This window comes from Micropterus dolomieu, linkage group LG16 (assembly GCF_021292245.1).
Source record: "Micropterus dolomieu isolate WLL.071019.BEF.003 ecotype Adirondacks linkage group LG16, ASM2129224v1, whole genome shotgun sequence".
Lineage (NCBI taxonomy): Eukaryota > Metazoa > Chordata > Actinopteri > Centrarchiformes > Centrarchidae > Micropterus > Micropterus dolomieu.
In genome coordinates, this window is record NC_060165.1 from 14,642,755 (window position 1) to 14,665,477 (window position 22,723).

The 22,723-nt window shown below is 41.4% G+C and overlaps 1 protein-coding gene across 1 annotated transcript in view; it reads left to right on the plus strand.

The window, feature by feature from the left end:
• Positions 1–22,723, plus strand: part of exoc4 (exocyst complex component 4) — a 119,184-nt gene that overhangs the window by 72,859 nt on the left and 23,602 nt on the right. The window contains exons 12-16 of the mRNA XM_046071819.1: positions 3,131–3,233; positions 4,027–4,143; positions 15,415–15,551; positions 16,675–16,830; positions 18,316–18,494. Coding sequence (XP_045927775.1) covers positions 3,131–3,233; positions 4,027–4,143; positions 15,415–15,551; positions 16,675–16,830; positions 18,316–18,494 — 692 coding nt within the window. The remainder of the gene's footprint in view (positions 1–3,130; positions 3,234–4,026; positions 4,144–15,414; positions 15,552–16,674; positions 16,831–18,315; positions 18,495–22,723) is intronic.

Below are 22,723 nucleotides of genomic sequence, written 5' to 3' on the forward strand. Positions count from 1 at the left end.
GGTCTGTGAGTGTGTGTGTGTGTGTGTGTGTGTGTGTGTGTGTGTGTGTGTGTGTAAGGATAAATAAGCAGATTATTTAAGGTTATTAAGATTTCATACACAGGGGCAAGTCCACACTGTGTAGTTGCTGCTGTGTCTCTGTAGTGCTTCTACTGCGGCTCCTTAGCAACTTGGCTGACACCTCTGCTGCGTACAGCTGCCATATGGTTGACTGGCGTGTTTTGTTGTCACCTGGCAATGAAACTGATAATTGTTAATGTCACATCGGGTCCAATTATAATAGCCTCATAAGCTGAAGCAGACACAATTACTGAATCCCTGGTTTTGAAAGAACTGAAAGCATCCTTTGAATGAATAATGTTTTTTCTTGGAAATGAAGGCTATCTAAAGAAGCATGCATGCCATTTATGGATTTGTCTGCCATTAAATCGTCTTTGATGTATGCCTGTGAAGTGAGTAAGGCCTTTACCTATATAACTTCAAACATTTATTACAGAAAACAATAACTTGGGGCTTGAAGGATGTTACCTGTGTTTGTAGAACAGTGTTAACGTTGCCCTTTAAAACATCTAAAATGTGCTTTGACTATGATCCAAGAGATTCTGCCACCTATCAAATATAGGGAGACTCTTTCCACTGCTAATAAAGAGAGATCTGCCAGACAAGTTGAGAAGCCAGGTCTTTTTCTGATGTATCATGCAATAGGTGTAGATGTAGATGGTGAAATGATTTCCATTTACACCAATGTAAAGTCAAGCTCAGTTGTAGCCTTGAGACATCAAATGAGGCCGGCTGTAATTCTTTGGTGAGAGGTCGGGCTGTCTCACAACGTTTTTGTGTAGGTTTGACTCAGAGTACGAGTTTCTGCAAATGGCCCTGTACAGCGTGCAGAGATGGCACTCTTCTGAGTTTTGGCGGTTTGCGATTTATTTGGAGTTGATACAAGTTGATGGCATTTGAATGTGCATGTGTGTGTTAACGTGTTTGGTGTCATTTTTTATCACTGCCATCATCTTCACCAGAAGCTGTTGTTCTCTATGCAGTATGTCACACCATCAAGCGAGGGAGATGCAGTTGTAATGATAATGAGCTGGAAGAGATTTTCCTTCAGGATCCATTAGAAATCTTTAAGCTCTGCTGTGCTTTGGCCCATTTTATTAATCCCTTAGCATTTTAACCAGCCTCACGACTCCTCTCCACGACTCCACTCCACGCCTCCACTAAATTCCAAATGATTTCTCTGAATTGTCTCACAAAACATTCTGTTTAATGCAAGTTGTCTTGCTTACTAAACTTATACTCTTAAGATGTAAATTTGCTGACATGTGCTCTTGGGGTTTCGCATTGTGGGCCCCAACAGGGCGTTTAGGCCAGTTACCTTGGCTAAACTTCCTTGCAACAGCCATGGGCTCAGTATTCTCGTGGAAAGGGCCTGCGGCTCGACTCCAGATGGCCGTCTGGATAGACAAAGCCGTTTTACTGCCTCATCCCTGCTACATTACTCAAACGTTATCACCCCTGCCTACAAAAATCCATCTGTGCTCACGACCTAACTTGAAGATCCATCATCTTGACACTTGTATTGAAACAATGACAATAATGACAGCATGAGATGGATCTCAGAACAACGCAATGCACGTTTAAACTGGCAACTTTTGTCCTAAGATCGATTCTTGGAAATGAAGTTGTCAGCAGAAATTGTAAAAAAAAAAATGTTTGTAAAAGAGGTGCGTTTAAGTTGTGCTCTCTACATATTTATACAGAGAGTAGCTGTATATCTTGCTCCTATTGTTTTGCAAGCTTGACTGTTTTAATGAGGCCACAGAAGAGTTTCTCCTACTTAACTTTCTGTTGTGGTAGAGTTTCAGTGGGAATCAATGAAGGATTTAGAATAGGTTTAAGTTTCTTGCTCACTCTGACACACAAGGATGCACGTACCCAAGCACGTGCATGCACGTGTGCATGCACATACACACGCTTGCCTCAGCTCTTGCTGACTAATTGGGTAGCGATGCTGAGTAGTGTGATCTTACAGCTTGTGCTCCTTGTGTGTTTGCATGGGTTTTTAAGTGTGCGTGTGCATGCATGTGTTTGTTTGTGGATGTACATGCAAGCGTAACTTTTGCTGATCAATCATTCACCTCCACTGATTTTATAGTTTCTGCATAGACTATGTGTCCCTGGTTGTCTGCAATACTGCAGCCTCCTCATTCTGACTCCCACTGCACATTAGTGCAGACACTGTATCCAAGCAATGAAGTCTTCCTCCTGCTTTTTTACAACTGGTTTTGTCCATCCAAATCACCAGGTAGAGTCATAGCTTTGCTCTTTTTACAGCTTTTCATGCTTTTCTAACATGAAATATTTCGTCCATATGTTTAGGTCATATAAATTATGGGTCTTGTAGGTCAAAGAATTCTTTTGTGAGGAGTTTGATTTATTTGTGCATTTCTATGTGCTGAGCGCTTGAGAAGGCACCCACTCTTGCATGGTTTGCCCTGTGGTGTGTGTGAGACGAGGCCAGTGACCAATGATTCTCTGACAAACGAGGTGTGTGTGTATGCCTCTACCAACCCATACATTACTGTCTGACCCTATCTGACCAACCAGACACAAGCTTTCTGGGGGAATTCAGAGAGCATGCAAACTGAAGCCCTGATCGTTTTGTGTCATTAAGGCTGTTAATTTGTGCAGTATTTGCACTTTTTACTATATAGAACTGTTGTAGAATTTTCTATTTCCTTTACAAACAATTTTTGTTGTATGCTTTTGTTACTGCTGCACACACTCTCACCTGAGAGTTGCCTAGTATAACTAAACTCTTGCTCTAATGGCACCGACCAGCTCCACTGGAGCACTTTTAGGTTAACTACCTTGCTCAAAGGCACCTTGAGACTCATACAAAGCTTTCCAAAATGAGTTCCCACAGCAGATCTAACCTTCCCAGTCGATGTCGGACCCATTGATGCAAGGTTACTGTGTTGCTGGTCACAAGCCTGTGTCTCATTGCTCCTATGATAACATTTCAGAACATTTTTGGTGGTGTGTTAGCCTCCATTCACAGGTGGTGTTCTAATGTTGGTGTATCCTAGCTGTTCTAATGTTTGTTTGTCTTCACTGTTCTGCCCAGGTTCATTCAGGAGATAGAGATGAACATGGGGCCGGGCCAGGCCAAGCAGTGCCAGCTCCGAGCCTTCCTCACTTATTACATCAATGACCTCTTCCTCAACCAGGTTAGTGAAGTGATAAATTAATGCCTTTCATTGTGTCTGACAGAGTGGTATATCAATACCCAAAGCAAAACATCAGTGGAACATTTGAACATTTGTTTTATTGGAAAAACCTCAGTTATGGGACACTGGTAAGACTAATAGCAGACTGGTACTCACTTTATGTTCAAAATATGTAGTCTCTTTTTGAAAGTCTCCATCTGTTTTTGTTACTTAATAGCTGGGACCTTTTGTTACCATTAGTTATAATTTAGAAAATTCTGCTGATGCAATTTTTGGGCTTCTTGTCCTTAAAGTCAAGTTGCCTAAATGTTGTACTGTACCCCTTTAGGATTTCTCAAAACTGATAGAAGTAAACAACACAATAACATAGTGCTGGGGACCATTGTACTTCTTAATCTTTTCAACATTTCCTCATTCAATACCTGTTCTTACCCCAAAAACTTGTAATTTCAAAGCTGATTGTTGTCCATATGTGGCCAGATAAATAGCCAGAAGATTGATAACTTCCTGTGTGTTGGTACATATATACATAAAAAGAGAGACGATTGCTGTATAACAGTAAACACCTCTGCATCATGTGTTCGTTGGGTTTTAAAGTAGCTTACATACATACATCATTTTAGTTCTGCATTATCTTTACCTTTAGAAAATGTCAAACTAAAACTAAACAAAACACAAAAAAGAACAAAATACAGGCTGACTTTTGAATACAAACATCGAGTTATTGATTACTCTGGCTTTATTCCATTAAATATGACCCATATAACGTAAACTTTTGTCACTGAACCATAAGGTGCGAACAGAGATCAACAAGGAAATTGAGGCAGTGAGCAAGGCAGCTGACCCCTTGAAGATCCTTGCCAGCGCTGATACTATGAAGGTTCTGGGTGTCCAGAGACCTCTGCTGCAGGTGAGGAACTTAAACGGTGGGAATGAATTATAATGAACATCTGTGGAACGTAAAGCAGGTTAATATAACACCACATATGGCCTCAAAAATCATCATAGAGTTGAATCAAGAGACTGTGGGCTCTAACAGCTTCATAACATATTACTTTTGGATTACACATTGATTGTACAGGTGTTAATGACATTGTGTTCTCTGTGTATGTAGAACTTAACCTGCTTTCACAAGTTTTGCCATCAGTTGTTGGCCTTTATTTAAATACAACAGGTCAAACTGTGAACACCGGATGTGAATAGCATCTACACATTTGAGTAGTTAGAAAAGCTTAAGAAAAGACACACTACCTGTGTGCTTGGCACCGTTTCCCCTTTGTACCCCTGTTCAATGGAGGAGGGCTCTCTTGAGTACACTCACCTTGCGGTTCTGTGTGATCTCAGTTGGTTCAGGGGCAGGCAGAAACACACACACACTTCCACACACGCACTTTCACACTCTGTTTCGCTCTCAGATCATTATGCCCACCTACCACCTATCTCACAGGATCATAATTGCGGCTGAAATTGGGCTTGATCTTTGAGTTTGTAGCTGTTGCTAACTGGTGGTTACATGCACATACACATTGTGTCTACCATTCTCTTTTTTCCTGGGCCATTTTCTACAGAAAGCAAGTCTGTGATTACAATGACTAACCTCGCCAGAGTCTGTCTATGTGTTTAAGTATACATTTATATGTGTCCATGAGAGAGTCATTATTTCCCTTGAAAATGGGCTGTTTACTCAAATTTCCTAGCTTCTAGTGGTATTTTGCAAAGCAAATTTTGTTTTTTTGTGTGCTGATGTTTTCAGAAGTCCACCTCTTAAACGTGTGCTGACGCAACAATACAGTGGAGGTGGATGGGATTTCATTTGTGATGTATGAAATTTGTCCAAAGTAACACTAAATAAAAACTGCTAAACTTGGCTATAACCTAGAAACTTAATCAAAAAATTTACAGATTTTGAGTGTCTCACTGACACTGCACCACATTTAACCGCCGGCTCATCTTGCTGATTTTGGCAGCCTTTCTTTATCATAACAAGCTCATGGCAGGTTGAAGATTACAGCAGTGCCAAAGTCAAGATCCAAACATTTGGCAAGAATTTTCAAGAATGTCTCAGCTGTCAGACTGTCTAGATGTTTGGTGGAGTATGGCTCTCTTTGTCTACAATATTGTAAAAATGGATGTTTGTCACGCACACGTATTTCTTTGACGTGTATGTGTGTCTGTCTGTCTGTGTGTCTGTCTGCCTGTCTGCCTGTGTGTGTGTGTGTGTGTGTGTGTGTGTGCGCAGGTTTGCTTTGGTCCATGCAGTTGTCAAGGAAGACAGTGTCCCAGAGAGGTAGTCTGTTTGTGCAGTGGGTGTTTGTGTAGCAGACCTCGTGTGTGTGTGTGTGTGTGTGTGTGTGTGTGTGTGTGTGTGTTTTGCTGTGTGTTTGTTTCTGTCAGAGCCTTCCTGTCTGTGTGCCTAGTTCTCTCACAGGGAGGGAACAGCGGTGGCAGATCATTACAGAGCGAGAGACCGTGGGCGTTTGGAGTTCAGCAGGGTTTGTTTACGGCTCGGGCCCCTCCTTAACGAGGAGTGCAGCATCTTGCTAATTATGCTGCTGTGGCTAATGAGCCTTTCTGCTGATAGTGGGGAGTGCAGTAAAATACTCCTTTTGTTTGGGCTTTTTGCCTTTTTTAATTGGGCTAAATAAAAGAGCCTTCCCCTCTTCTTCTGCTGCCATTCACATTTCAGGGTCAAGATGGCATTTGTGTGTGGTTTGGATACTTTTTCATGTGTGTATTTGTATCATGTTTTGCTACCTGTATGTAGTTGTGTTTTTGGTCCCCAATTTGAGAGCCTTCCCACTGTTTTCTTTGATGGCCTTCATCCACAGTGTCACTGTTATGGCAGACTGCTCTCTTCCTTAGTTTGTAGTTATTATTCATTTAGTTGTCATGAGAGCTTTTGATAAAGGGATTTGACACCTTTTTATCCAGAAAGTATAAACTAAACTTGTTTCTTTTGAACTGGGTTTGCACAAAGTACTTTATGTCAGGAGATGTTGGCTGGCAATTTGGTGATTTGGTGATCAACTCTGACTGCAATGGATAATTAAAGATTATAGTGACGATGCAATATAATGGTTGCTAGAGTTTTCAATAATGGAACAGATGTGGTCGTGTGTATTTGTGCATTTGTGTGTCTTTGTTTCTGTATTTCTACGCAGGAGTCTGAGTTTGCTCATGTTCGTGTGCATGCAGTTACTGTATGTGCTCCCTTTAAGTGCCATGATACTTTCTGTGCCAGGTGTTATCAGAGAGAGACACACACTGCTGGCATCCGGGCCAGCGTGGTTGACAAGAGGGAGAGAGCTCAATATTGCTACACCACATTAAACACACTCTCATACACCTTGGCTGGAGCCTCGTATGGGACACCATAGGGGAGCACATTTTATAGACGCATCTGCTCTCTGCAACCACTCAAGCACACATTAATGGGTGCAATAGTTCCAATGTGGAAGAATATATTAGCATTTAGCACGTGTGGTTTTGTTGTGTTCTGGAATAGAGCTGAGGAGTTCAGAGTCAAGCAGAAATGTAATGGCGTACATGCATATGCAAGTGCACACAAATATATTTTAAGACCCATGGATATACTAAGTCTTCAATCTATCCCTGCTGTTACATGTTCGTATAGCTATGTGAAATGTATATTATTTTCTGACCCTATATGATATTGGATGGGTTTATCTCTGGCCTATTTTTGCTACTCCCTTGCAGCATGAAGAGAATATTTATCGATTCATTTCCATAGCATTGACTTTTGTAGTGGACACATATTATTAAATACATTTATTTTATATGAATACTTTGACCCTTTGTCAGTGATATCTCACCGCTCGAAATGGACAAAGTGACTTTATGGAAACCCTGTACAGGAGTCAAGGTGAGTATCACGCCTAAGGTTAACTTAAACAACTCATAATAAGCAATACACATGCAGACTGGGCTTAGGTTAATAAGTAATATTGATATGGGCAATGATTTGCCTATCACTAGGCACCAGCGGCGTCTAATACTGCATTTATATATCAAGCACATATATTACATAATGATGATGTGATTATGAACCTGACACTGGATATATATTGTCCACTTGGAGCATTAGATAAGGGCTGACTGGGACAGTATATAGTTCAGAGAGAAAGGTTAACATCCATTCATGTGTCTGTGTGATAGCATAGCCTGGGCTGATAAGTCTCTAGAGGAACAGTGGTGTTAAAGAAAAAGAGGAAGGCAACCAAGCTGCAAGTCTAAGTCTTAATAAAACTTTTATTTTGGCATATTTGATGTCTGGCTTTCTTTCTTGCTTGCTTGATGTCTTTGTTGTGCTCTACCTTTCATCTATTGTGACCATAGTTATTCCCATTTTACTGTTGTTTTTCTTTCCTTTTTTTTTTTTCACGTCCTAGACTCAAACAGTATACTAACACACAAACATACACACTGTTATAGCCCTAGCAGTGTGATGCTATCTGTCCAGCTTTGGTGTTGCCACTGATTGATTCATTTAATTAGAGTTAGATCGAGGGAAAATGGTAGAGGGGGAGAGAGAGATGGGGGGGAATACAATAGAAGAAGAAAGTAGGATAGGGAGGGTATGGTCACTCTGCTGGATAGCTCTGGAGATTGACTCCATTAATCTTGCTAACCCCCCCCCCCCGTCCCCCCCGTCCCCTTTACACACTCACTTTGTGACACACTAACATACAAGCATACACAGTGTGCACACGCACCTTCACACAAGTGCAACAAGACAAAACATACCCACTAAAACAACGATTGCATTTCTCTGTCCAGAAGACAGTCGTGTCAAGCCTCCTGCGTGTCCCCACTGCATGTGGTGCACATGTGTTTGTTAGGGAGTCAATGAGTACGGATGAATTGTTTGTATTCTGCTTGTTTACTTCATCAGCCAAGACCACACCAGTGCCATAATTACATTACACACAGGCCCTCTCTTTCCAGCTAAGTATCATTCAGATTTGTCCCCAGTGTCTCCCAAACAATAGCTGCTAACTAGTCCTTTTGTATCCGTGTGTGTTTGTTTTGTGCACAAAGTGTCCCTGCATTGGCTATTCATACAGTACGTGCATGTATTTGCCTGTGTCGGGGTGTTTGTATGCACACGGACCTTGTTCTGGAGCCAGATTAAGACTGATTTCATTCATTCACTGTTCAGCTGCCAATGACCTGCTAATGATCTTGACCTTTAAAATGTCATATTCACATGTAGCTTTGTGAGAGAGGAGGATGGAACACACTCATATGCACGTGTTACTTGTGCATGCACTCGAACATTCACCTCCAGTAACTGTAATGACACTGACCTTTTTATTTGTGATGATGTGTGTAGGCAATGTTTATTAGTGGGGGGCTAATAGCTTCCTGTTGATTGGCTTCCCGCTGCCCCCCGCACCTCCCACCCCAACATCCCCACCACTACACACCCACACATACACAAGCAGTGAGAGGAGATTAGAGCAGGGGGGCTTCTTTTTATTAAGAAGACTCTCAGCACCCTGTTCAAATCAACACACAGCAATCACAACACAATACACCTGTTAGCTGCATCAGCCTTGCCCTGTGATTGGGGCACAGGTGGGAGTGGGAGAATGAAGGAAAACATATTCGGTTACACACATGTACACACACATGCACTTCCCCCGCACCGAGAGACACACACCGCAAACATAGAAGCTAGAAACAAAACTCGAAAGCCATTCCCGTGTTTATTAGTAAAAGGACAATCTCAGCGAAACTGTACAACACACCTTTTAATTCTGCCAAAATAGGCCCATCACAGGAAAATAAAGAATTTAAATGTTTTTCCATTAAGTCCAAATGTTTTCAGGAGCTCTCTACTACATTATCAGGAGCACTCTGCTAAGTTATCTGTCATGAAATGGATTGTGCCTAAGTATCCAGTCGACAATTTTACAGCTGTTTAGAGTTATCAATGATTGAGGCACCTCAATAAAAAAAACACTCTTACTTGCACTTGAAATGAATCCCTCCAATCTGCTGTTCCTCCACCACCAAGAGAGACAAAGTTGTAATCACTAAGACAGCGTGGGGGTTTCCAGAGATCATTTGATCTTGTTTTCTCATCTCGGCCTCACTTGAACTTGATGATGTGCAGTATCTCAAACTGGTCAGATATACTTTCATGCGTTTAAAAGTAAAAGGTCAGGAAGAGGTTGTAGGATGAAGTTTCCTGACTTTAATTGCTTGCTCTATTGGTTCCTCTGTGCTCATTCCCTTCTCCTTAATCATGATTGTAGAAAGTAGCCCTCCCCAATCCTCCAGCTCTTTAACTTTTATTATAACCTTAGTATTTAGTATTAGTACTTTGTCAGTTAATTGGATAATTATATATTTTAGTTGATTGATTTTGACTTGACTGGAATAATAATTATAGTGGATGTAACACACATATAATATGTTATAGTCTTTTCTCCTATTCAAATCTTGATAAACTCCCTGGACTGTTTTTTTTAGTCTAGCTCACCTCAGAGCCTTATTCCTGTTCATTCTTTCTTGCTGCTTAAGGTGTAACAGTCCTCACCACCCACCTTCGCCTGGTTATCTCACACCAAACACATATACTCCTGAGGCTCGCGCCCTGTTGCCCTGGGCCCCCAACTTGCCTCCACCATGAAAATTTGTTGGATCACCATGAAAATGTTGCTTTCTCAGACATGTGACACAGCTGTGCTTTGTTCATGCTGTTTACATATTTATATCAATATAATAGGTTTATAATATATATAACACATGTGTGTGTGCTTGTCTCTGTGTGTGTTGTGAAAGAGTGCATTTAAATGAGTGAAGAACACAGCTTCACCAACTACAGCCTTGGGTAGTACAGGTTCACACAATGCAGTGCTACCGCTGACAGAGTCTCTGTGTGTAACAAGACATAATCTTTGCCTTTGGAGTGAATGAGTTAAAGAGAGAGAATCTGAAATGTCAGCTCCACCACAAACATGCCCTTTGGCTGTGGGCGCCTGATAAAAGTTACAGCTTGAATTTTTAGAAGCAAGTTAGTGCTCTGAGTTTGCTAATGACAATCTTTGTGTTGCAGTGAGCACACACATGGTTGTGTGTGTGGGTGTGTGGGTGTGTCTGCGCGCACCAATACAATGAATCCATATGGGCCTAATGGGGCACATGGAGGAACATACACCCCACACAGAATCCATTAAGCTGCATTATAATTTCTCTTTCACTAACTCATACAGACTTTTATTCACTCACACACAAACTAGTGATGGCCTAACCCAGATTGATTCAGAATAAGTAATAAGTGATAAATAATTATACAAAATGGTAAGGACATCCGCCTCATATCCACAAGAAGTAAAAACGCCCAGAGGATCATGGAGTGATGAATAAAATGAACTTCTCAGTTACTCTGTGGAATCAAATGGCAAATCTGAACTCTTGGGTGATTCCTAGGATTAGCATATGCAGAAGCTCCAAATTTCAGCCTGCGTTTGTGTTTTTGTGTGGGTGGGAATAGGGCGTGTGTAATATGGAAGCCCATCTGCAATCAGCCAAGTGTGATATTGCTCCTCATCTCTCAATTAGAACATTTAAAAACACTGTATTAAGCTTTGCGTTAGAAGTGATGATGGTGGAGGTGAGAGATAATAAAATGGGTAAATTAATGATAGAAAGCTACAGTGACATCTAAGATTCAATGTGCATACCACAGATTTTACCCAAAATCTGATGAAAATTATTTTATGGCTTTTATGCAAACACATTATGCAGGTAAAAAATATGTATACTGCAGACCATCAGAGGGATTGTTACTTGTAGTTGATTAGAGGTGACAGCTCTAGATTTGTGACTTCCAGGTCATGTGGGAAGAACTGATGTGTGTTTGTGTGTGAGAAAGTAAATATGCGCACAAAGATGGAGGGTTGACCACCCCTGGAAAGTTGATATCATGAATTAAAATGAAAACATTTCAATCTTGAAAGCCTTATATTCAGGCAGTTAAAAGTGATGATGGGCGATAAGGCCAAAAATGTTATCACAATAAAACCATTTCATTTAATTCAATATCGATAATTATCACAATATATGTCAAATCGTTATTTCTTTCAAGTTTAAAGACTGATTTTTGCTTCTGAGTGAAAAGTGAAGAAACCAAATAGTTAATTGTGTGGTTAAACTTTTCTTTATGATCAGAATGTGACAAACACTTGATGCCAAACAGTGGATCACTTAAATCTGAGGTAGAACATTCAAAACCATTATGATCATATCTTTTTCAACAAATATTATTAGTAAATCTTTTTTCAGTCCCTTTTCCTCAACAAAATAAATATTTTTATAGAAAAATTAAAGACTAATTTGTCCTTGATTCAAATGAATTAAACCAAATATCTATTGACGATATATAGAACATTTATTATATTGATATTGAGGGAAATTATATTGCGATGATTATCATTATTGTTTTCTTGCAGATTAATTTAGATTTTAGATAACAATCCTAAACTTAATCCTGTAAGGGTCCCTTGAGGTTTAGGTGCCATATTTTGTCATGTGTGGTTTTATTATACACACCTCAGTAGACAAACGCACACAGCTTCGTTGTCAGAGCTTAAACAAACTTGATTACAAACCCACTCCCACACACTCGCATACAAAGAAGCAAGTGTTGTGGTCGAGCAGGCACAAGCATGAGGGCCATTCGGTGTATGTCAGGGGAGTCTTGGAAACGTGGCTCTACTCTGACATTGATGAATGTTCTGTCAAGGAGATGTCCCACTCATGCCTAGCTCCCCCTTTACCCAGGAGAGGGGACAGCCTGTGTGTGTGTGTGTTGGGGGGACAGAGGTTATCTTTGCACGTGCTCTTGTTTGTGTGGGTGTGTGCAGTTGTTTACACGCACTGCTGAGTGTTTTTTTTTTTTTTGGCAACCCTCGCTCACATGTGTGAATGGCGTGGCGTAGGCATTACACGAGTCAGCGGTTCGGCGGCGAGGGTGTGAGTGAAATGGCAAAGAGCATGGGGTTAAACACTCTGACCCCAGCACAACCTTAAGGGGGCACCCTGCTGTTTTAATGGGGAAATCCATGATCCGTTTCCGATTCAAGCCTGAGACCCTTAAGTCCCCCTTTCACTTTTAACAGATTGGAAAACACACAGAAAGCTTAAGAAACAAACTGCCTTTCAATTAAATAAAATCCTCTTCGTACCTTCCTTTATATATCAGTATGACACAGTTTGCATTTAGCCAACAGAATACGGTAACACAGAGGAATTTAGAGATGACATCCCTGCACTCCTACTGTATTAATGTCAGTCTCTGTGTTTTGCTTGTTACTCACTCAACCAAAGGAAATAACTACTTTTAGCACCTGCTTTTTGGTCTCTGTAGTGATGACTTTTTCCGCTTAGACCCCACTCTTGTGTGCTAGCACTGCCTTGTTGCTGTCATTAAACCACTATGGCCGTGGCCTTCATTGCACTCTTAACGACAACAGTTTACCCCGGCAAATTCCAGGAGCCATTTGCAAGACGCAAGTCTAATTTTCCTTGATGACTATGCTTTTACGTAGTAATGATGAACAAGAGTAGAGGCAAAGTGCAACCAAGCTCAGTTTCAGGGGTAAGGCAATGCTGTGAAGTAGAATTGCAAGAGAAATATGGGTCTGTTTCACTTGATAGCGCAGTATGTTGTTGACATTTAAGCTTGAAACATTAGAATGAGAGTGACTGGGATGGACATAGATAGAGAAGCTTCCACAGTGGATTTTTTCTCTTTTGTAGCGGTCAAGTGAGATAGAGGAGATGTAACCACCACTCTTACTCACTCTCTCTCTCTCAGCCCTCCCTTTCTCAGTCTGTCCCTTGATTACATTTTAATGATTTCTGCTGCCTGAGACAAATGGCTGTGTTAAATGAGCAGAATTAGACAAGGGAGCTGAGCGCAAGAGCATTTGTTAGAGCTGGAGTAATGGATCGGGCATCCTTTGTTTACTCTTCTCCATTCACTGGCTTGCCTGCTATTGAGCTCTGTGTCCTGAAAGCCGAGATGGCAAGAGTGGAGGGCCGCTGTTATAATTCTGACAAAGCGTGAACGTTTTGACAATAACATATTATTATTATTATTATTATTATTATTATTGCTAAATTTCCAAATCTTACTTTTCTTTTACTTCTTTAGGGATTTTCCGTGATTCTGTATACTATAATGTTGAACTTCTTATATTTCCCCACATTTAAATGAATCTCATATTTTAACATGTAAGAATCCAGCTGCTGCATATATTAAGGCAGCTACTGGAATTACTGGAATTTAATTGAAATGATCAGTTGTTTAGACATTCCACATTTGACCTATGAATGCCAAAGTCAGTACTTGATGTTTTTTTCTTGATGTATCATAATAATTTATGCTGTTTAAGCAGTCCAGTTTCCCCAAAGGGATTGTTGATGTGCATGTATTAAATCAATCCAGTTTGATGTATCTAAATAATCTAATTCTTGGGTCATACAAACTGTAGGACCATAATGCCCTTCACTGCGGAAGTCAGAGAGGGAGAAGTTTTCTGGAGCCACCCACTGAAACCCTTGCAGCTTCAGCATTGCTGACCTTACAACCTGACCTCCCTGTGTTATTTATTTGGTACCACCAGCCTACACTAAGATGTGGTGGTAGCTACTACCAGAGCTACTTCAACAGCTAGCCCTCCTCCTATGTATTTTTTCCTATCCTGGCAGGCTGACAGGGAGTCAGGCATGGACAGTAAAGGGTGCTCCCTTGGCAGAGACAAGGCCTTGGTTTGCACTCCATGGGCACGAGCACTGCTATGGATCATTACTTCCCTCAGTGGAGTGGCTGCGAGCGAGCGTGCGTGTTAGCGCATACATGCATGCTTGCCTGCTTGTGGCAGAATGAGCGAGGGGGAAACTAAAACACAGAAAGAGCTATTAATATTAATGTCATTCTATCACATCAGCGGTCTCTCCATGCTTTTTGATGATCAGTTCCAGTGACTACTGCCCCCTAAAGTTCTTTTAGCCACGTTGGCAGCCAGCTACAGGCCTTGAATATTATTATGGAAGTTTAAAAAAAATAACACTATATAGATAAGAGCTAGAATGATAATACTTACCATTATATAACGCAGATCTGGGACTTAAGATGTAAGATTCAGTCATATAATTCCATCTAATTGCACTTAACCATTTGTTCTAGTAAACAAGATGTTGAGTCTGGAATAGATTATCTGGTTGTCTGTGTTTTCTGCCTGGTTTTGGCAGGCAGCATCAAGAAGCAAGTACTATCCTCTGGTTGCCGCTACCTTCTACTCCTGCAATTGTTTGCACCACAGATCTTTGACAAAGCTATTACATTTTCCATTTCACGCCTGAAGAATGGAACTCCATATTAAGTTTATATAGGAAGAATAGTCAAATGAATATTAAGAACCTATGAATGATGAACAGAAATCATATGTTTAAGATTCCCTCTCTGTGTATCTTTGTATGGGGTTGCTCTGCGTCACACACAGTAGTGCTATTGCAGTCTTAGTGAGTTTGATAGTGAGTGCGGCTAGGCTGTCGCCCGACTAATAGCAAGTTATCACTATTATTGGAGATGTTAGATAGATTGGTTAAGTGCTAGGAGCAGGCACACTGGAATATACTGAGTTGTAATCTCATTTAACAGCTCTTGAATTGCTCAAAGGTGTGTGTTTTGAAAAGTTTGCTCTCTGTGCGTATGTGTGAGTGTGTCTGGGGATATGGAGCTGCACTGCTGTTCCCGGGCCAGCTATTAGTCACACAGGAGTGGCTAATCTGTAATGGCTGCTGTCACAGCCCTGCCGTGGCTCCTGGTGATGGGGTGCGCTGTGACAAATGCACACACACACAGTTTCAGCCTGAGAACACACACAACACACAAGTTCAGAACACACACAAATGATTCACTTACACACAAAGAATCATCCATTCCACCAATACAGTGTTACGGCTTCTGACAAGCTCTCCAGTACCAATCATCAGTCCAGCTGCAGGTGACAGATAGACAAGTGAAATTGGAGCCATCCTTCTATATTGGCACTACAGCAGACTGGATCTGACCGCATAAAATCTACTTCTCCTGTATTTTTTCTGTCTCTCTAACTTTGTCTGTTTTTGCTTTGTCTGCTTCCAGAGCACAGTGGTAGTGGAGAAGTCCATCCAGGATCTAATGAGCTTAATGCAAGACCTGAGTGCCTACTCCAACCAGTTCCTCGAGATGGTTTGCGACAAGCTCAAAGAGTACAAGGAAATCTGCAACACAGCCTACAGGTAAAAGCGGCTCGCTTACCTGCAATAGGAGCCAAAATCCTTTCACACACACAATCGCTCACACATTGGTGCAGTGAAAGGCCATCCATCTGTGCTTCCCTGGGACCATGTAACACCTGGCCAGGTACCGGGGGGGTATAGAGGGATAACAGGGGAGGGGAGGGGGGTGGTATAGAGGGATCACAGGGGAGGGGGTATAGAGGGATAATAGAGGGAGTGATGAACTGGCCAGGCGACGCAGGAAAGGACTGACAGACTGCTAGGAGTCCATCTGGACTCTGTCACAGGTCAGCCTCAGTCTCACTGGGGGGGCCTCTGGGTGATAAAGACAAGCCTAACAGAGGCTGCCAAAGTGTAGGTGTGTATTTGTGTGTGTGCGCTGTGTACGTTTGTTTTTCTGTGTGCATTTACACATAAACAGGTCACTGTGTGTGTGAGAGAGAGAAACCCCAGAGTGCTTGTTTCTCCTGTACAAGGTGTTAGTATGATATTAATTGTGGAACCAAGCAGTTTCTCTGTCCCAGACATGCATACAAAGCAAATACATGTTGGCAGTCTGGCGCAGTTTGTCTTCACACCAAGCACTGGTGTAACATTATTTTATATATCAGTAAAAATACTCATGAACTACATGTTTAACTACCTGACTTTTAATGGTTCTAGTTGCTTTGTGTGACTGTGACTGTGTTATACAGTTTACTCATTTTTAGCTTCACTTGCTGTGTTGCTCCAGGGTAGTGCTAGTCTGTTTACAATATCTAACAACCTTTGGATCAATTGCAAATTTTGTTCAGACTTTCTTGGTCTGTAGAGGGTTAATCCAATTATCTTTGCATTTAATGCCACCAGGGGTCAGAATAACCATTTTTTCAGTAAGAATTAAAGAATGAATTCCCTTCAGCCTTGTTTATATATTGTAATAGCGTGTAGCATTAAAAATGCTACATGCAAGACGTTAACATCTAACTAACATTTTAGCGTTGATAACTAAAATTCGGGCAGCTGAAACTAGTCTCCCGCTAATGTCTTTGTTAGTATTTTTGTCTGTTAAGAGCAACAACATGTTTTATAACTCGCCTGAGTTTTTCTACATTTCACTGTGTGTGTTTCTGTGTGTCCTCAGGGGTATTGTCCAGTGTGAGGAGAAGCTCACCATCAGTGCTTCCTGGTCTAAAGACGAAGACATCAGTCGCCTGCTCCAGTCACTCCCTAACTGGGCAAATATGGCCCAACCCAGACAGACCCGACAAAAGAGAGAGGATGAGGAGGACTTTACCCGGTACGCACACAAATACACACACACTGTACTAGTTTATATAAATCTACATACTGTATGTCCAAACAACAAGAAGGGTAACATATATACATACTCGTGGACACCATACACACACAAACAAACAGAAGCAGACACACAAAACCACACTTGAGCAATCACACATGTAATCCCTCCCTCTGTCTTTGCTCCTTTATTCACCTAATATTGAACCCTCTGTTGTTGACTAAGATGCACCCATAAAATAAGTCATGATTGCTCTTTTAAACACCCCTCTGTCTAAAGGAAGTGGGAAGAACAAAATAGGAAAATATAAGGAGAGCAGACGGAGGCAGGGTGGGGGGGGTCAGTCTTATCGAAATTGCCTTTGAATGTGCGCACTCTTCAGGGAACACTGGAGCTCATCGGAGCAGAATAGTAAAGTAAATAAATAAATTGGTTATGTGGCCAAAGAAAGTCAATCTGTTGTGCACACGCTCCCTCCGTCTCTCTCACACACACACACACACACACACACACACACACACACACACACACAGAGTGCTCAGAGATAGCAAGAGGGAGACCATAAGGCTTTTTGATTTTTCGAGCTGTAGACGTTTTCATCATTATGAAAGGGGGATTAGCTTCTGCATGATTGGCAACCCAGTGCTTTAATAAAGGCTCATTAATACGCTATACATGCCTATGCGTGAGTGAGAGAATATGTGTTTGCGTGTCTGGTGGTTTCTTTTACCCTTGTTCAAAGGATCTCGATCTTGTGGGCACCCGGATCTTGCCCACTCTCTCCCTGTCTTTCTCGTGCTTGTATATATAGTGAAAAGGAGGTTTTGATCTCTTTGTTTTTCCACGCTACACATCTCTGCCTCCTGTTTATCTTCCATTTCTAAATATCCTATTTAGCTACTATCATCTCCCTCCCATGTCTATCTGGTTATCTACCCTTTATCCCTTTGATTGTCTTGTTTCTCTTTACTGTGTTTGGACATTTGTGCATCACTGTAAAGGTCACTGCCCTAATTCACTCCCACATCATTGCGCCGGTAAGCATTATTTCTTCATTATTAGAAAATTTGACTTTCTTGAAATAAACACACTGTATGAACACACTTTATAAATAAACACATAGATTTGCACTTCCATTCCATTCAGCAATCCATTATGTTTTAACATTTGAAAATTGGCTACTATTAGAGCGTTTGTGTAAGCCACTCACTCCCTCTGCAGACCAGACATTTTGGGTCCGACCAGTAAACCAATAACTGGTAATTTCCTTCAAATAACTTAAAACTGTGGACTGACAGGGTTTCTCATAGCTGTGCCTCTCCGTTGTCAAACATATATTTGTCTTAACACTTTTTTGATTGCATTCAAATTGCATTCATTTTTGATAAAGGCTGTTTTCAGGTTGAGTCACATTATGTTTTTCTTTAACAGTTTGTCCTTCTAAAGACAAAAACTCTGATATCTCTCACTCTCTGTGTCGTTCAGGGCGGCTTTCGCTAAGGAGTCGGAGGTGCTGACCGGAAACCTAGGTGACAAGTTAATCCCCCAGAATGAGATTCTGCGTGATGTCAGTGACCTGAAGGCACTGGCCAACCTTCACGAGAGCATGGAGTGGCTTGCCGGTCGTCTCAAAACGTTCTTCTGCAACTTTCCTCATGCTTCCAGTAAGTAAGGAAAGCATCATTTTGGTTCAATGATCAGGCATTTATAGTGTTGCACAAAAAGTGTCACACACACACAAAAAAAATGACCTTGAGAGACAAGTTCAGACCCTGCTTACTTTGTGTGGGGTTCCCAAAGCCGTTCACCCATCCAACAAGTGGTTCTGATGAAGTCTACTGACGCCATAACACTCCCGCTATTTTTCATATTGTCATTGTCACAGTGTTAGCAAGTGCTATTGCACATCACCTCTTCACCTGATCTTCCTTCTCTCCTGGTTCTCATGGCAAAAACAGACATATTTGAAGTCTCATACTTCTTTGCACAAGGAAGCTCTCTTATCTGTCTCATACATAGCAGACAAGAAGCTGTAACTTCACTAGATAATAAGTGATTGACAGACTGTATGCTGAAACTTAGCCCGTAAATAACTAGATTCTCTCAAACCTACCCACAACCCGTTCCTACTAACTGAATTTCTCCAAAGGTGTTATTCTGTTGATGAAAATAAATTAAGCAAAAAATAGATATTTTTGACACAAACACTGACATATGTAGTCAGTTTTGACGCCAACGCAGACATCTGTTGCTGTTTGCATTGCACCAAAGATTAGACTATCATTTTCATTTTCTTTCCTCGGTTTCTTGTTTGTCCACTTCGGCACAGACAGAGAGGCTTTCATGGCTGCCGAAAATGTTACAGTCCAGGAAAAGTACTGAGTATATGCTTGTGTAAAAGGAGACATCCAACAGATTTCAGGAGTATGATGGTTTAGTGAACGCTTAAACCCCAGATGCACCACGAGATAAACCTTTGTAACACCACACATCCTCTACTGACTGGTATATTACAGTATAGTGCAATATTACATCATGGACATTTTTTCAGGAGAAGCTGCTGCAAGTCTCTCAGGTCGTTAAACAGTTATTGATCAGAGTACACTTCAGATTATAAACATTGTCTCGATGGTTTATGGAGGGTCACAGTCAGGGGTATATGAAGTTTTCTCATTGCTTAGCTACACTGCTTTTGTTACAGTACTTCTTACCTGTGCCTCATTAGGTTCTTGTTTGAGTGTATTATCACACACTCGTTACCTTCTCCACTGGAGTTGTCAAAGAGCACTTTACACACACACTCATTATCCTTGGCTCTTCCTCAGCGAGTATATGCGCATAACGCCTACCCTAATCAGGACTCTTAAAGTATTTCATACATTCCCTGCTCAGTCATCACTTTTCATTCACTCGTGAAAATGAGGTGTGTGTGTGGGTGTGGGTGTGTGTGTGTGTTTCTATGCAACACATAGTCATCGTGTAGGTCTTGTTAATCGCTAATCATTACAGCACTTTTTTATCCTCAATATCACTTTGAGAACATGTTTAATCGAATAAAGATTGTAGCATCTTGGAATGTTCTTCAAGTATATTCACATTTTTTTATTAACATCATATGATGCCAATTAAGAAGTTATTACTCCAATTAATGGCTCTTACAGTGGGGTCAGGTTGTTGTTGTGCTATAACTTGGAGTCTCTTATTTTGTATTGTCCTTATTCCATCAAAACAAGAGTATAAATGTGCGGCATAAAAGCTCTCTCCCAAATTCATACAGCGTAAACAGATGTCGGACTTAATTTCGGTCTCATTCAAAAGTCATGTTTCTTTAACGTGTTGTTTATGTCTTTCTAATAATCTCATTCAATATTTAACATGTTTTAAAAAATAAGTCATCAAGCTGAATTTCTAGAGTTGGATGGGTAAAATATTCTTGACAAGATGATGCTCTTGAACATCTTGTTTCTCTTGAAAAGGGCTCAACTGTCTCACCCAGCATTTAGATATTTGACATCCATTTTGTTTTTATTTGTTATTAATAAGCTTTATACAGCACTGGATTCAGTTTCAACACCTCAAAATCTGCTGTTATCACCTCGTTTGCTTCTAAAATATGTGTAGATGTTTTCGCCACTTATTTGTACAAGCTCTTTCATTCACCTCTGTAGTTATTGTGTCACAGGACTCGGGAGAAACTTAGCTGTGTTCACTGCGGTATCTTGGTCCTCTGGCAGAGCTCTGGTAAATTATGCACCTTTCCTAGAGGGATAGAAAGAGGGCTTCAACTCTTATCAGCAATTGTCACAACTCTCTAGCTTCAGACTTCTGATTGCTCATTGAACTTGCACTATTTTGCTGTTCCATATCGCGACTTTTCTTTAGACATAAAATAATTAAAAGAGAATTTTCAGATATTCTTATTTGGGCTTGACTTTGCCACTATCTCTTTTTAAACTCTTCCCTTCCCCACTCCCTCTGACGCTAGCTTTCTTCGTTTATTCATAGATAAGAATTCAATAAAAGTACGGGAAGGGACGTGACATAATTATCATTATTTCTGGCGGGTGGCACTAATGGGAAGGATAGGGCAGTCACTTATCATGCTGGGACAGCCTCCGTATTGTTCATTATTTAGTGTTTGCCGAGCTGATGACGGACTACGTGTGTGTTGGTATGGGTGTTGGGGTGTGTGTGTGTGTGTGTGTGTGAGTGAACATATGCATGCACTGTGTAAGATGGGACAAGGGTACGGCAGGGAAAAAGGACCCCACCTTATCTCATCCTCCACCCCCCGCCTCACGTCTATGCCTCTCCAAATTGGATTTTATATTACAGAAGCAGTCAGGTATGAACAACTCATTTTCCTCTCCCTCTTTTTGCTTTTTCTTTCTTTCATTCCTCTTTCTTACTTTCTTTCTATCATGGTATTTCTTTCTTTCTCCCTTTCTTTTTTATGCCTCCGCGCCAACAACAGCCATGGCCGGAGGCATTATGTTTTCCAGTCGTCCGTCTGTCCATCCCATTCTTGTGAATTGGATATCTCAGGAACCTCTTACGGGAATTTCTTCAAATTTTGGCACAAACGTCCACTTGAAATCAAGGGTGAACTGATTAGGTTTTGGTGGTCAAAGGTCAAGATTACTGTGACCTCATAATGTCCTTTGGCCATTATTCAACAACATAACTCAGGAACAGAAGGTTAGATTGTGACCATATTTCACAGTATGTTGGACACTGAACATGTGACACGTTTGACTCAAAGGTCATTGTGACCTGAAAATAGGCCTTAATTTAATAATGAATTGGGCGGTTCCAGATTTCACACGTTAACAAGCACACTAGAGGCTTTCCTTCATCTCATCCATTCTGCCTTTCACTTCCTGAATTATTCTGAATTTCAAGCATCATCGAAAACACGTGACTGCAAACAATGCATTGGAGCAGGCCTAGCTAACCGTGAGTGAGTTGTGTCTCCTGTACCAGGTGTTAGTATGATAATTGTGGAACCAAGCAGTTTCTCCAACCCAGACACATGCATACAAAGCAAATACATGTTGGCAGTCTGACCCAGTTTCTCTTCACACTAAGCGCTGCTGTAATACTATTTTATACACTGCTCAAAAAAATAAAGGGAACACTAAAATAACACATCCTAGATCTGAATGAATGAAATAATCTCATTAAATACTCCTTTCTTTACATAGTTGAATGTGCTGACAACAAAATCACACAAAAATTATCAATGGAAATCAAATTTATCAACCCACGGAGGTCTGGATTTGGAGTCACACTCAAAATCAAAGTGGAAAACCACACTACAGGCCGATCCAACTTTGATGTAATGTCCTTAAAACAAGTCAAAATGAGGCTCAGTAGTGTGTGGCCTCCACGTGCCTGTATGACCTCCCTACAACGCCTGGGCATGCTCCTGATGAGGTGGCGGATGGTCTCCTGTGGGATCTCCTCCCAGACCTGGACTAAAGCATCCGCCAACTCCTGGACAGTCTGTGGTGCAACGTGGCGTTGGTGGATGGAGCGAGACATGATGTCCCAGATGTGCTCAATTGGATTCAGGTCTGGGGAACGGGCGGGCCAGTCCATAGCATCAATGCCTTCCTCTTGCAGGAACTGCTGACACACTCCAGCCACATGAGGTCTAGCATTGTCTTGCATTAGGAGGAACCCAGGGCCAACCGCACCAGCATACGGTCTCACAAGGGGTCTGAGGATCTCTTCTCGGTACCTAATGACAGTCAGGCTACCTCTGGAGAGCACATGGAGGGCTGTGTGGCCCCCCAAAGAAATGCCACCCCACACCATTACTGACCCACCGCCAAACCGGTCATGCTGGAGGATGTTGCAGGCAGCAGAACATTCTCCACGAGTCTTGGCC